This window comes from Ursus americanus, chromosome 27 (assembly GCF_024610735.1).
Source record: "Ursus americanus isolate L20-20 chromosome 27, mUrsAme1.1.p, whole genome shotgun sequence".
In the NCBI taxonomy this organism is placed as follows: Eukaryota; Metazoa; Chordata; class Mammalia; order Carnivora; family Ursidae; genus Ursus; species Ursus americanus.
In genome coordinates this window covers 4989751-5005210 of record NC_142153.1, presented here as the reverse complement: position 1 = coordinate 5005210, position 15460 = coordinate 4989751, and the positions used below count along the sequence as shown (strand labels likewise).

General features: G+C 37.9%; 1 protein-coding gene across 5 annotated transcripts in view; it reads left to right on the top strand.

Annotated features, from left to right (window-relative positions):
- HOOK3 (hook microtubule tethering protein 3) overlaps positions 1–15460 on the top strand; it is a 105199-nt gene that overhangs the window by 11284 nt on the left and 78455 nt on the right. For all 5 annotated transcript variants that reach the window (XM_087856357.1, XM_087856358.1, XM_045779207.2 and 2 more), the window contains exon 3: positions 15276–15348. In XM_087856357.1, the coding sequence (XP_087712483.1) occupies positions 15276–15348 (73 nt within the window). The remainder of the gene's footprint in view (positions 1–15275; positions 15349–15460) is intronic.

Sequence of the window (15460 nt, the reverse complement as noted above, 5' to 3'; positions counted from 1 at the left end):
TTTGGGCTGTTTCCATAATTTGGCTATTGTAGATAATGCTGTTAAGCAACTGGGGTACATGTATCCCTTTGAATTAGTATTTTTGTGTTCTTTGAATTAAATACCCAGTAGTGCAATTGCTGGGCCATAGGGTAGTTCTATTTTTAACTTTTTGAGGAACCTCCATACTGTTTTCCACAGTGGCCGCACCAGTTTTCTTTTTCTTTTTTTTTTTTTAAGTTTTTATTTATATTCCAGTTTGATTTGCATTTTGAAAATATTCTGGCTGCAGGTGTAAAATGAATTAGAAGAGGCCATAATGATGAGGGATGATCAATTGGAAAGAAATTTGTAGTAAATCAGAAAGGAGATTATGGTACTTTGGATTAGGAGGTAGTAAAGGAGAGAGAGACAAATGGATAGACTCAAAATAGTAGAGAAAACCAAATGTTGATGATTGATATGGGTTAGTGAGTAAAAGGGAGGTATCAAAATTGACTTTTAAATTTCTAACTTGAGCAAATAACCAGAAGAGGGGGCAGACCACTGATGTGGGAATGCTGAAAGGGGATCTGCTGTGGAGGAGTGCTGGATATATCATGGGTTTAGTTTGGGGGACATTGAATTTGAGTGGAATTGAGACATCAAGAGAAAATGTGAAGTTAGCATTAGATCATATAGTTCTAAAGTGCAGGAGAGAAGTCCAGAATCAATTTGGGTATCTCTTAATTGAAGCCATTAGTGTGGATTAAGTCACTTAGGGAATACTATAGCATAAGAGGGAAATATGTGTAGCCCGAGCATTGGAGAACTTTGACATTTAATTCTGGTTGGAACCTCAGACAACAGAGGTACCAGAGAGGTATGAGGAAAGCCAAAAGAGTGTGGGTACTGAGCAAAGAGTTTCACTGGAAATTGCAAATCTTTTCATTTTGTCTGAGCTGAGAAGTGAAAAACTGTATCTTTCTGTAGTTTCAATAGAAATTTTATCAAATATGAATGGGCTTAAGTATGTTTCTTGTTAGTATAATTTTTTCTCTCTCCACCCTTTTAGTCCTTTTCCATTCATCTGCTTTCCAGCTTCTAAAATTTTGTTGCTGTTGTCTTATCTCTTTGTCCACGTAGGTTCATGCCCTCCCCCTTATTTTTAATTAGTATGACTTTGTTTTTTAGAACAGTTTTAGTTTCACAGCAAAATTGAAATGGCAAACAATTGCAGTATGGGATGACAGAGTTCTGGGGGTGGATGATAGTGATGATTGCACAACAGTGTGAGTGCACTTAATGCCGCTGAACCACACACTCAAGTTTAAATAACAAATTTTGTGTATATTTTACTACTTAAAGAAAAGGTTTTTAAAAATTGAGTGTAAAGTATGGCTAATTCTCACATACTCCTTGCCCTACTACGCAGAGCTTCCCCCACTGTCAACATCCCACGCCAGAGTGGTACATTTGTTGTAATTGATGAACTACTCCAAAGCATCATCACCCAAAATCCCTATTTTACATTAAAGTTCATCTGTGTTGTACATTTTCTGTATGGGTTTGACAAATACGTAATGACACGTATCTACCATTGTAGTATCACACAGAGTAGTTTCACTGCCCTAAAAATCCCCTTTGCTCTACTAGTTATCTACTCCCCAGACCCCCAGCAACCCGTGATCTTTTTACTGTCTCCATAGTTTTGCTTTTTCTAGAATGTCATGTAATTGAAATCATAACCATATGTAGTCTTCTCAGATTGACTTCTTTCACTTGGCAATATTGCATTTAAGATTTCTCCATGTGGCTTGATAGTTCATTTCTTTTTAATGCTCTCCTCTTTTTTGCAGCTTTAGTGAGATGAAATTGACATATAGTAAATTGTACATTTTTAAAGTATAGTATTTGATAAATTTTTACCTGTGTAGATGCCTGTGCAACTATCACCACAGCCAAGATAATGAACGAATCAGTCACTTCAAGAAATTTTAGTCCCGGGGCGCCTGGGTGGCACAGCGGTTAAGCGTCTGCCTTCGGCTCAGGGCGTGATCCCGGTGCTGTGGGATCGAGCCCCACATCAGGCTCCTCCGCTATGAGCCTGCTTCTTCCTCTCCCACTCCCCCTGCTTGTGTTCCCTCTCTCGCTGGCTGTCTCTCTCTGTCAAATAAATAAATAAAATCTTTAAAAAAAAAAAAATGTTAGTCCCTTCTTTCTGCCACCCCTTTTCCATCCCCAGGCAACCACTGACTTACTTTCTATTACTTTAGATTAATTTGCAATTTCTAGAAATTTATATAAATCGACTCACACAATACATTTTCTTATTTGAGGGAGAAGGTATGGCTTCTTTCATGCAACATAACTATTTTGAAATTCATTCGTGTCGTTGCCTGTAATAGTCCATACATACTCCATTATATAGATATACCATGATCTATTCATCTATTCATTCATCTGCTGATGAACATCTGGGTTATTTTAGTTTGAGAGTATTAGAAATAAAGCATCTCTGAACATTAGCATACAGATCTTTGTATGGACATATCCTTTCATTTCCCTCTAGTAAAATCCCACCCAGGAGTGGAATGGTTGGACCATATGGTTAGGTGTATGTTTAATATTTAGGAGACTGCCAAAGTGTTTCCAGAGTGGATGTGCCGTTTTTGCTCCCACAAGCAGTGTACGAACGTTCTTATTTCACCACAGTCTCACCATCACTTGCTAAGGTCAGTGTTTTTTGTTTTTTCAGTTTTTTTGGTTTTTTTAAGGCTTTATATTTAAGTAATCTCTACATCTGGCATGGGGCTTGAATTCACAACCGTGAAATCAAGAGTTACATGCTCTACCAACTAAGCCAGCCAGGTGCTCCTGTTTTGTTTTGTTTTAATTGAAGTATGGTTTATACACAATATTACATTAATTTCAGGTGTATATGGCAGTCTTTTTGATTTTAGCCATTCTGATGGCTGTTTAGTAATAACTCACTGTGGTTTTCGTTTGTATTCCTAGGATGACTAATGGTGTCCGGCATCTTTTCATGTTTTTGCCATCTATATATCTTCTTTTGTGAATGGTTTCCTGTAATCTTTTGCCTGTTTTTTATTTAAATTGTCTTACTGAATTTAGAGTTCTTTATAAATACAAAATATAAATACTAAATACAAGTCGTTTTTCAGATGTATGTTTTAAAATATTTTCTTCCAATCTGTGGCTTCCCTTTTCTTTCTTTCTTTCTTTCTTTCTTTCTTTCTTTCTTTCTTTCTTTCTTTCTTAGATTTGTTACTTATTTATCTGACAGAGCACAAGCAGGGGGAGTGGCAGACGAAGAGGGAGAAGCAGGCTCCCCGCTGTGCAGGGAGCCTGATGGGGGGCTAGATCCCAGGACCCTGGGATCATGACCTGAGCCACCCAGGTGCCGCCCCCCCTTCATTTTCTTAATAGTGTCTTGGCACGGCAAAAGTTTTTAAATTTCGATAAAATCTAATTTGTTTTTCTTTCATGTTTTTTTTTATTCTTTTTTTTTTAAGATTTTATTTTTAAGTAATCTCTATACCCAGTGTGGAGCTTGAACCCACAACCTCAAAAATTGTCATAAATTCCATTGACTGAGCCAGCCAAGTGCCCCCATGTTTGTTTTTTTTTAAATTTAAATTCAGTTAGCCAACATTTTTTTTTTAATTCTAATAAGAAATATTTACCAAACCCGGGGTCACTTAAGATTTTCTTCTGTGTGAAGGGGCGCCTGGGTAGCGCAGTCGTTAAACATCTGCCTTCGGCTCAGGGCGTGATCCCTGCGTTCCGGGATCGAGTCCCACATCGGGCTCCTCCGCTATGAGCCTGCTTCTTCCTCTCCCACTCACCCTGCTTGTGTTCCCTCTCTCGCTGGCTGTCTCTCTGTCACATAAATAAATAAAATCTTCAAAAAAAAAAAAAAAGATTTTCTTCTGTGTTTTCCTCTAGAAGTTTTATAGTTCCGGTGCTTACATTTAGGTCTGTGTTGAATTTTGAATTACTTTTTGTATATTATGGATTGGCTTTTTTTTTCTTCTTTTTTTGCAGTATTTATTAAAAAGATTCCTTTCCCATATTTTCAGGACTTTTGATTATGTTGATTTGCCTAGTGACCAGACAGACATCATCTATAGATGATTAGATTCTTGTTTAATTTTTACTATAGATCAGTCACCAAAAACGTTAAGATGTACTCCCTCCTTTTACATCTGTACATTAACAAATACAAAATGAAAACCTTTTTTTTTCCCTTATGTCTTAAGGGAACTGTGATTTTGTTTTGTTTTGTTTTGTTTTAAGATTTTATTCATTTATTTGACAGAAAGAGAAAGAGTACAAGAAGTAGGCAGAGCAGCAGGCAGAGGGAGAAGCAGGTTCCTCCCACTCCCCTGAGCAGGGAGCCTGACGCGGGGCTCCATCCCAGCACCCTGGGATCATGACCTGAGCCAAAGGCAGATGCTTAACTGACTGAGCCACCCAGGTGCCCTGGGAACTGTGGTTGTTAAGTGAACTTTCTATTTTCAGCTTTTTGGTTTGAAGAAAATTAATATTGGTAAAAAAAAATATTTAACAAAGCAGAATCCACTTCAGAGAGAGCACAGGATGTTTTATATGAAATAGCAAGAAATTTGAATTGGCTGTTTATGCTCTTAAGCCTGTGATTCTTGGTTAACCTTCAGGACTTGTGCCAAAGAACAATCAGCACTTTGCCTGATCCACCTTTGGCTCTGAAAGAAATCTGGTTTTCCCCTGACACTGGTTCTGCAGGCTTCTCAAGTGATGGCTGTTTTTTCTCCCAGTCTTCAAGTACTGCTTAGCCCAGAGGTGGTACTCCTTAATGCTGCTCCCAGACCATTCTCCTTCATCTTTCCTGAAACTCTAGTTTTGAATCTTAGGACATCATCCACTACCCTTCGTTGTTGTCATCTCTTCTCGTTTCTCGACAATATTGGATCCTGGCACACTGCCGGCTCTTTCCAGTACGACTCTTACCTGCATTCTTGTTGATTTGGATGTATACCTAGATGATCCTTCATATCCTTGCCTACCAGTTTCTCGAACTCCTCTCCACTGACCTTGTCTTCTACTAGATTTCAGGCACTCCTTCCCATGATCATACCCTATATCTTGTAATTACTGATAAAGTGTAATCCCCACATAATCTCAGTTTTCTCATTACCACTGATTATTGTTTCCTGTCTTTCCATCTCCCTTCCTCTGGTATCAAGTCTCCAATAATTCTTTAATTCTCTAGTGCCAGTGGGATCTTAATACTGTCCACCTTTACTGTTCTTTCTTTCCTCTTATATAGCTAAAACTCCATGGTCAATCATAATTACTCCCCTGCATACACTTTTAGCTCCCCTGCCCCTCTCATATTGTATTTGTTTCACAAAACTGCAACTCTGGTTAAATCTAATGTCCTACCAGTTCTGCTTCTTACCTATGCAGCTGAACCGAGCTGGAAAAAAAAATGCAAACATGCTGATGGATCTCATTTTAAATGTCCCACCACAAAAACTGCAGGTGTTACCTTATGGAATCCCACAATCATACTGTGTTTCCCTAGTGTTTCATTCCCCCACTCTTCCAGATGACTATCTCACATTTTTCTCTCTTCAGACCTCAGGTGCCACCTTCCCTATCTCTCTTATCTGATCACCTTACAAAGTAGATACATCCTACTTCTGAGGAAGTTGAAACAAATAAAACAATTTCCATAGAATCCCATGACTACATGTACCCACCTGCCAGCATTAGTTTGACTTTGTCTTGCTACCTGTTATGATAGGTAGAGCTATAGGGTTGGTGGGGAAGGTTTCTATCTTAAAGTCAGTACTTGCACTTTGTATATTGCATCCCATTGCCTATCGCCTACTCAGGATCATCACTTTACCAATTTGCCCCTCTTTCCTATATCATCAGTTTTCCCTTCTCTGCTGGATATATCCACCAGCATGCAAGCAAATCGTTACTTCTTTTCTCTTTAAAAATACTTCTGATTTCAGGGCGCCTGCATGGCTCAGTTGGTTAAGTGTCTGCCTTCAGCTCAGGTCATGATCCCAGGGTCCTGAGATCAAGTCCTGAGTCTGGCTCCTTGATCGGCGGGGAGCCTGCTGCTCCCCCTGCTTGTGCTTGCTCACATGCTCTCTCTCTCTCTCTGACAAATAAATAAAATCTTTAAAAAATAATAAAAATAAAAATACTTCTGATCTCACTTCTGTCAGTCAGTTTCTCCTCCCCTTTGTAGCAAAAACTTTTTTAAATAGTCTGTACCCAGCTCTTTCGGATTCCTATCTTCCTGCTCTTTTAAATCCACTTTTAAGTCAGGAATTTTTCCCCCCACCATTTTATTAAAATTGCACTTGTTAGGACTGCCAGTTATCTACACATTGCTGATTCTAATGGCCCATTCTCAGTCCTTATCTGGACCTGGCAGCAGCATTCAAAGGACTTAATCTCCTTGTAATACTTTTAAAAATTTGGTTTCCAGGATACCGTTAGTCTCTGGATTTTTCTCCTGTCTCACCTGATGATCTGAATTTCCTTTGCTCATTTTTCCTCTTCTATCGTACTTCCTAATTCTGGAGTGCCGAAGGAGTCAGGTCTTGTTCCTCTCCCCTTTTCTGTTTGCATTCACTTACTGATGACTCATGGATTTAAACATCATCCGTATCCTAATGACTCTCAAGTTTGTATCTCCAGCATGAATCTTTGCTTTGACCTCCAGACTTAACCTCGTTGTCTGTTCAGTGTCTGCATTTGAGTCTAAAAGACCTCTCAGAGTTGTCATATCTAAAACTAAGCTCCCTGTCTTCTACCTAAAACCCACTCAGTCAAAAATCTTTCTCATTTCAGTTGTTGGCATGTCCTTCCAGTTGCTCAAACCATAAAACCTTTCTTTTTTTTCCCCATCAGACATCAAATCTGCCAGGAAATCCTGGTATTACTATACTTTTAAAATACATCTATAAAGTATATTTATATCTGGGCTTTAGCTCTGACTTCCAGTTTACAGAAAAGCGCAGAGCCTAGAGGAACAAGTTACACTAAATCATGAGGAAACAATCAGGCAAATCCAGAAAGGGAGATATTTTATAGGACAATTGACCTAGTCTCCTCAACAAATCCATGCCATGAGAAAAAAGAAAGGGGGGGTAGACTATGCTAAACTAAAGAGCCTGAAGAGATGAGAAACAGTAACCAAATGTGTTGCATGGTTCTTGGAAATCCCGCCATATGCAACAACATGGATGAATCTGGAAGACGTTTATGCTTAGTGAAATAAGCCAATCACAGAAGGACAAATAGTGCATGACCCCACTTGTACAACATATATAAAATAATCAAATGCATGAAAACGGAGATTAGAATGATGGTTGCCAGGAGTTAGTAGTTGGGGCAAATGATGAGTTGCTCTTCAGTAAATATGAAAGTTTCACTTATACAAGATGAGGAAGTCTAGGGTCTGCTGTACAACATTGTGCCTATAGTTAATATTGTGCACTTAAAATTTTGTTGAGAGGGGCACCTGGGTGGCACAGCGGTTAAGCGTCTGCCTTCGGCTCAGGGCGTGATCCTGGTGTTATGGGATCGAGTCCCACATCAGGCTCCTCCGCTATGAGCCTGCTTCTTCCTCTCCCACTCCCCCTGCTTATGTTCCCTCTCTTGCTGGCTGTCTCTATCTCTGTTGAATAAATAAATAAAATCTTAAAAAAAAAAATAAAGACAAAAAAAAATTTTGTCGAGAGGGTAGATGTCATATTAAGTGTTCTTTCCACAATTGCAAAAACAAATGCAATGCATGATTTTTCTTGAATCTTGTTTGAACAAATCAACTATAGCAGACGTTTAGAGGATGATATAGGAAATTTGAAAATAGGTTGAATATTAGATGGTATCTGGAGAGTGTTTGTGTTTTAGGCGTATGTCAGAAAAAGTGCCTTATTAGAGATGTGTAGTGGAGTTTTTAGGAGTAAAATGTCAAAATCTAATATGGAGCAAGTATGGCCGGATGTTCTCTGTGATTGGCATATGGTTGTTCACCATGATATTTTACTTCTCTGTATGTTTGGAAAAGTTTTTTTAAAGGTTTATTTATTAGAGAGAGAGAGCATGCGCGAGCAGAGGGAGAGGCAGAGGGATGTGGACAGAATCCTCAAGCAGACTCCCTGCTGAGCGCAGAGCACAGCATGGGACTTGATCCAGGACCCTGAGATCATGACCTGAGCCAAAACCAAGGATGCTTAACCAACTGAGCCACCCAGGTGCCCCTGGAAAAGTTTTATGATAAGAATTGTTACTTTTCCTGCTACATCAGCCACCGTCATCTCTTGCCTTTATCGTGTTAATAATTTCCTGATAAGGGTGTTTCTGTACTTGGCTGCCCACAGCCTTATGTGAACCCAGCAGACAGAGTGATTTTTTAGTAAGTCAGATTTTCTGCTTAGAACTCTACATTGGTACCCCATTTCACTCAGGATAAAAACCAGAGTACTCAACAATAGTATATCCTAAGTGATCTGGACTACTTGTTACCATTCTGGTACCTTGTTTGTTGAATGAATGAATGTGGATTTATTTTGACTTTGAAATTAAAAGAAAACAGCTTTTATCATTTATCTTTTGTCTCCAAGAATAGTTCACCACCACTCATTTTCCATCACCAATTTCCCTGATACCAGCTGGATGTCCTGCGGTTCAGTTCTGACGCTAACTTTTGAGTCAGTGCGGACTCCACAAGTTAAGGCCTCAGTCCCACAGAACTGCCCCAACTTCACATGCCAGGTGGATGTGCAATCCTCAGCTCAGCCACACTTCTTCCTGGCCAACTACAAATTCAGGAGTTCCTGTGAACTCCTGTCTACCCCCAGCGCTTTCAGTAATTTTCAAGAATGACACAAAACTCAGGAAAGCTTTATACTTAACGATTATAATTTCATTATGAAGAGTATAATCCAAGAACAGTCAAATGAAAGAGATGCATCGTGCAAGGTATGGGGCTGTGGGCAGCACAGAGCTCACAGCTTCCATGCTCTCTGCAAGCATGCTACCCTCCAGCACATCAGTGTGTTCACCAACTTAGAAACTCCCTGAACCCTGCTGCTTAGGACTTTTATTTGGGGTTTCATGCCATAGATGTGATTGAAATTGTGAACTCAACCTCCAGCCCCTTTCTGGAGGTCGAAGTGGGACTGAAAGTTCCAGTCCTCAGTCATGTGGTTTGTTCCTTTGGAACCAGCCTCCATCCTGAAGCTATCTAGATTCATCCACGATGTATCACCTCATTAGCATAAACTCAGTTATGGTCAGAAAGCACTCATTATAAATTACAAAGGACATTCCTGTCACTTAGGAAATTCTAAGGGTTTTAGGAGCTCAGTGCCAGGAACCAGGGTGCCAGGAACCAGGGACGAAGACCAGATATGTTTTTTATTATACCGCAACCACATATTGATTGAAAGACTAAAAGCAGAAGTAGTAAGTTATGCCTCTAAGTGCCATTAGTCTTAGCTTTCAGAGTTTAAGAAAGGGGGACAAAGAAAATAGACCAACAGAGAGAGAATGAAGGTCAAGCTGTGGACACTGGTGGAAAGCTTCTTAAATGGATACTTTTCTTTTTTTAGTACCCTGAGTTGCTGGTTCTTGGCTTAAAGCCTATCCCTTATGTGCCTTTATTGCTTAATTTAATGTAGTAGGGGCTAAGCATAATTTGCTATATTTTTGTTGTCATTATAGTTGTGAAAATTATTATAGCTAACTCTTGAATACACATTTAATGGCAGGGGACCAAAATGATTGTTTTGGGTAATTGAAAGATAATTAGAAAACAGACCTAAGAATCAACGTATCTAAAAAGTACTAAGGTTTGTAATAAAAATGCCATATTAAGAAATGGAACCAAAATACAGTGTTGGTTTTGGACCCATCTTAATTTGGCTGAGTTTAATAAGAATATTATAGTGCTTAAATAATTTTAGCAGTACAAATGAAATTTAATGTGTTTATTTTTGTGAAGGCAATTAAGTGCAGGCAGATAATATAGTTCTGAAATTATGTTGCAGATTAAAGTTAATGGGCCTTTTTTTTTTTTAAGTTTAAGCTAGGACCAGTTCATAAATTATAGTCAAATAGATGTGTTACTGGAAGAATCTGAGGAAATGGTTTTGTATGTTTCATAGTTTCTATTTGTTTGTTTTTCTTAGCAAGAGTCAGCTAAAGATAGCTTCTTACTCATGAAGAACACTCCAGTAAGATTATCAGTTGTTATTTACGTGTCTGTGCAGAACTATGATCTGTTGCCTTTATATTGTTTGGTCATAGCCTGAGAGCATTAATTAAGGGGTACTTAGAAAATATTGCTGAAATTGTAAACTACTTATAGAAACAGAGTTATGGCTAGATGCCTACATATTGAATCAAAGTTTATTACTAGGAAAAGTCACATTGGATGTAAGAAGACTGTAAGACTACTATTGTTGCTGTGTTCTGCCCAAGTAGTAGATGGGAAGTTTATCGATAGCTTAAAAGTACCTCCACTTTCCAAATGTATTTCAGTCTGCAGATATTTATTGAGAACCTGCTATGTGTCAGATATGAGGTATTGGGAATGAGTGAATGAGGACAGAACAGATTCCTGCCCTAAATGAACATAGAGTGTCATGAACCATGTTGGTCCCTCTCTCCTTCTGACCTAGTTTATTCAGCTTAAAGGAGATAATGAGCCACAGGACCTTAGTATTGTTTGCTCGAACCAGTCTTGTGTTGAACTTTCCTGATCTGTTTTAACAAAAACGATTCTACCGCCAACTCTGCCACTTAATTATCTGGTTGAACTTGGGGAAATTACTTGATTTCTGAGTCTGATATTCCTTATTGGTAACAGGGATAGTAACACCTCCCTTGCAATGTCATTGTGAATGTAAAGTGCCTGATTCAGTGCCTAGTATATTATTATTGGTGCTTAGCAGTGGTTTTTGTTGTCTTCCCTCCCTAGCTCGATGATTCTGAGATTTTGATTTGGTGATCTTTTAAGAAATAAGCTGTATTATAGTGTTTGATTTGCAATATTTTATTCAGGTATTTCCGAGTTCTTTTACCTATGAGTATTGTTCTAAATTGCAAATTAAGTATCCTAGGAGTTCTTGGAGTATTTAATTTCTTAGACATTTTTAAAATTAATTTGAAAGTAAACGCTGCCCCCAACATGGGGCTTGAACACATGACCCCAAGATCAAGAAGTCAGATGCTCTACTGACTGAACCAGCCAGGCGCACCTTCTTAGACATTTTAAAGCATTCTTTTTTATAAAGTTATGAGCTTGCTGTAAGTATTTTTTACTTGTGTGACCCTGAATTGCCCCTTAGCTAGTAAGCTCAGTGCCTTTGGCTTTGAGTAATAATCATCTGCCACATAGCACCAAACTCAGATTGCTGGCCTTATGTGTCTTTTTTGGTTGGAAAGACTAACACTTGATTGGCTTTTTAGATTATTCAAGTATCAAAAAATACTGAATATTTTCTTTTTTTTTTTAATGATTTTTCTTTTTTTTTTTTTTAAGATTTTATTTATTTATTTGACAGAGATAGAGACAGCCAGAGAGAGAGGGAACACAAGCAGGGGGAGTGGGAGAGGAAGAAGCAGGCTCATAGCGGAGGAGCCTGATGTGGGGCTCGATCCCAGAACGCCGGGATCACGCCCTGAGCCGAAGGCAGACGCTTAACCGCTGTGCCACCCAGGCGCCCCAAAAAATACTGAATATTTTCTAATTGCTGAATTATTTTTATAATGATTCCTTAGTATTTTAGTAAAATTCACTCAATTGTTGCTTTTCTTTGCATTATCTATTTTTACAAGAGGTTTTAAGGAAGAAGGATACTTTCTGGGGTGGTCTGCCCATTTTATAATAGTCACTTTCTCTGAAAATTCACCCTTACCCTGCCAACTGTAGTCATTGTTCCCCCTAAAGTTGTGTGTGACCTACTTGCAAGCTTCTATCCTTTTGGTCACATATAAGTTGGATTAGGGATGAAAAACAGACTCTATCTGGATTATTTGGAATGATCTGGGAATTTAGAATTGGGACTGAATGATGGCTGGTCTTTATTTGTTTGAACTAAAGTGTCGAAGACTTGGAACTTGTCTGCAGCTGTCGTCAGCATTGTATATGGAGAAAAAGAAAAAAGTCAGTCTGCAGAGAGGATGGTATAGATGGGCAGAAACAAAGACGAAAGTCAGAAGGAGCATACTGTCTGGGTTCCTAACAGCTTTCAGGTCTTTATTCTAGTACTTTGTGAGGTCCAGTTATCCTAATACCATAACATACCTCAGTGATCTTCCAATAAGTTTCTCTTTTTTGTGCAAGGTTGCTCAAGTTTCTCTTACTTAATTTTTTTTATTCTTTTGTTGAACTTCTAAAAAAGCTAGATTAAGCTTAAAAATAAAATGGTTGTGAATATCCACATGCAGAAGAATGAATTTAGACTCCTCCCTTATACCATACACAAACGGGTCATAGATCTAAGTAGAAGGACTAAAACTATAGAACTCTTAGAAAATGAAAGGACAACTCATGGAATGTGAGAAATTATTTACGTGTTTTATGTCTGAGAAGGCTTTTTTTCTTGAATACTAAGGGGGAAAAAAAACCCAAACCCAAAAGCAGTTCTTAGAACTCAATAATAAAAGGATAACCCAATTTTTAAACAGGCAAAGACTGAATAGACTTTTCTCCAAAGAGAGTATACAAATGGCTAATGTTCAGCATGATTAGTCATCAAGGAAATGTAAATCAAAACCACAGTGAAATACCACTTCACATCCACTAGGGTGGCTGTAATTAACAGGACAGAAAATAACAAGTGGTGGCAAGGCTATGGAGAAATTGGAACCAACATACATTGCTGGTGGGAATGTAAAGTGGTGTAGCTACTTTGGAAAACAGTTTGGCCTTGCTTCAAATGTTAAACACAGAGTTACAATGGGATCCAGAAGTTCCACTCCTGAACATATACCCACAAGAAACATGTCCACACAGAACTGGTGCATAAATGTTCAAAGCATCATTATTCATAATAGCTAAAAAGTAGAAACAACCCAAATGCACATCAACTGATACATGGATAACCAAAATGTATTATATCCATAAATGGAATATTGTTGAATCATAAAAAAGAAATGATGTGGTAATACATACTACAATATGAATGAATCCGAAAACCATCCTAAATGAAAGAAGCCAGACACAAAAGACCACAAAGTGTGTGATTTCATTTATATGAAATGTCCAGAATAGGCAAACCCATGGAGACAGAAAGGCGATGAGTAATTCCCAGGGGCTGGAGAGAGAGAGGGAAGTGGGCAGTGATGGGTAATAGATAAAGGGTTTCTTTTTGGGAAGATGAAAATGTCCTAACATCATATTTAGATCATGGTTATGGTCATACAACTCTGTGAATGTACTAAAGTCCATTGCATTGTATACTTGAAATGGATGAATAGTATGGTATATAAATTATATCCCAATAAAGCTATTTTTAAAAGCTATATGGCTCCAAAATAACAGGCTCCAAAAATAATTATGAAATAATAAAAAATAAAAATAATAAAATAAAAAAATAGATTTCTAGAACTGATTTAGTTGTAACTGCTTTTTTCATAAATTTTATACCTAAATACATTTTTCTTTTTTAACAGTGATATTGAAAATTGTAAGTAGCATGTTACTTTATTTAAATATATGAACAAAATTTAGTGCTGATTGTATCAGTTTGAGTGACAGTTTAAGTTGAAATATAGTTTTTTTTCTAACATATTTCTCTCATTGCCATTATGTTTTTGGGGTGAATGGAGACAGTTGTGGTGTTGTGGAAAGATCTCTGGACTTAGCACTTGCTAAAGCAGGACAAACATAGGTGTTCAATCTGTGGTCTTGAATAAATCATGTCTTAGAGCATTGGTTTCAAAAACTTTAAAATGAGGATCATGCTGGGCTAAAAAAATTTTTTTCTTCCTATTTGTAGTAGTTTGGGGAGGTTTTCCTAAGAAAAATAAGTATAGGTATATTCATAGGTGTTTCAATTTGTCCACACTAGTATTATCTTAGATTTTAAGCATTTTGCAAACAGTGTCCATCTTGTCTAATGCTTAGTATTACATGTGAGAAAATAGGTTCTTAGTCTGTACTATTTTTTTTAAAGATTTTATTTATTTGACACAGAGACAGCCAGTGAAAGAGGGAACACAAGCAGGGAGAGTGGGAGAGGAAGAAGCAGGCTCCCAGCGGAGGAGCCTGATGTGGGGCTCGATCCCAGAACGCTGGGATCACGCCCTGAGCCAAAGGCAGACGCTTAACGACTGTGCCACCCAGGTGCCCCCTTAGTCTATACTATTTATTTACTTATTTATTTTCACTCTATATTATTTAAAAATTGATATTTTGGATCACCTAGGTGGCACAGTCAGTTAAGCATCTGACTCTTGGTTTTGGCTCAGGTCATGATCTCAGATTTGTGAAATCAAGCCCCATGTCGGGCTCTGCACTGAACACGGAGTCTGCTTAAGACCATCCCTCCCTCTGCCCCTTTCCCCCCTCCCCCGCTGCATATTTGTGCTCTCTCTCTCAAATCCTTAAAAAAAAAAAATTGAAAAATTTTTAAAGATTTTATTTATTTATTTGACAGCACAAGCAGGGGGAGCAGGAGAGGGAGAAGCAGGCTTCCCACTGAGCAGAGAGCCCCATGCGGGACTCCATCCCAGGACCCTGGGATCACAACCTGAGCCAAAGTCAGACATTTAACCAACTGAGCCCCCAGCAACCCAGAATTGAAATTTTAATAGCATTATTGGTGACTTTCAAAGTATTAGTTGATGGAGATTATTGAAATATTAACTGAAAGGCTTATGTTAACCTTTTTCTTGATACATTTCTTTTGTCTGTTTAAAATTGTGTCATCAATTTTGACTGGTTTTAGATATTATTGTATCTAAAAAATATGTTAATTTCAGGGTAGCTTATTCATCTGTAATTTGTTTTTAAAACTATATCAATTGTAATCATTTTCACCTTTTAGTTTGTTTTTGATAATATACATATGTTTTGTGATGTGCCGATAACGGGTTAATTTTAGAGAAATCTACTATAATTGCATCCAGTCTCCAGACTGAGTTATTTAGTGGCGAATATGTGGTAAATATATTTTTATGTTGCAGTTAAGTGAAATTATGGGATAGGTTTCAGGGTTTTTTTTAAGCTTGATAGCTGCATGATTAATATGCTAGCTTTTTCTTATTTGCAGAGATCCTGCATATTTTGATGAAAATTGGCTAAACAGAATCAAAACCGAAGTAGGAGATAATTGGAGGCTAAAGGTATTTTCTTTTTATTTTCCGTCTGTTAGATAGTCTTTTAGTTGTGTGTATATAATATTTGTTGAACTTTCATCTGATGTGTTCAGTGAGCTTTAGAAGCCTAGATTGCCTG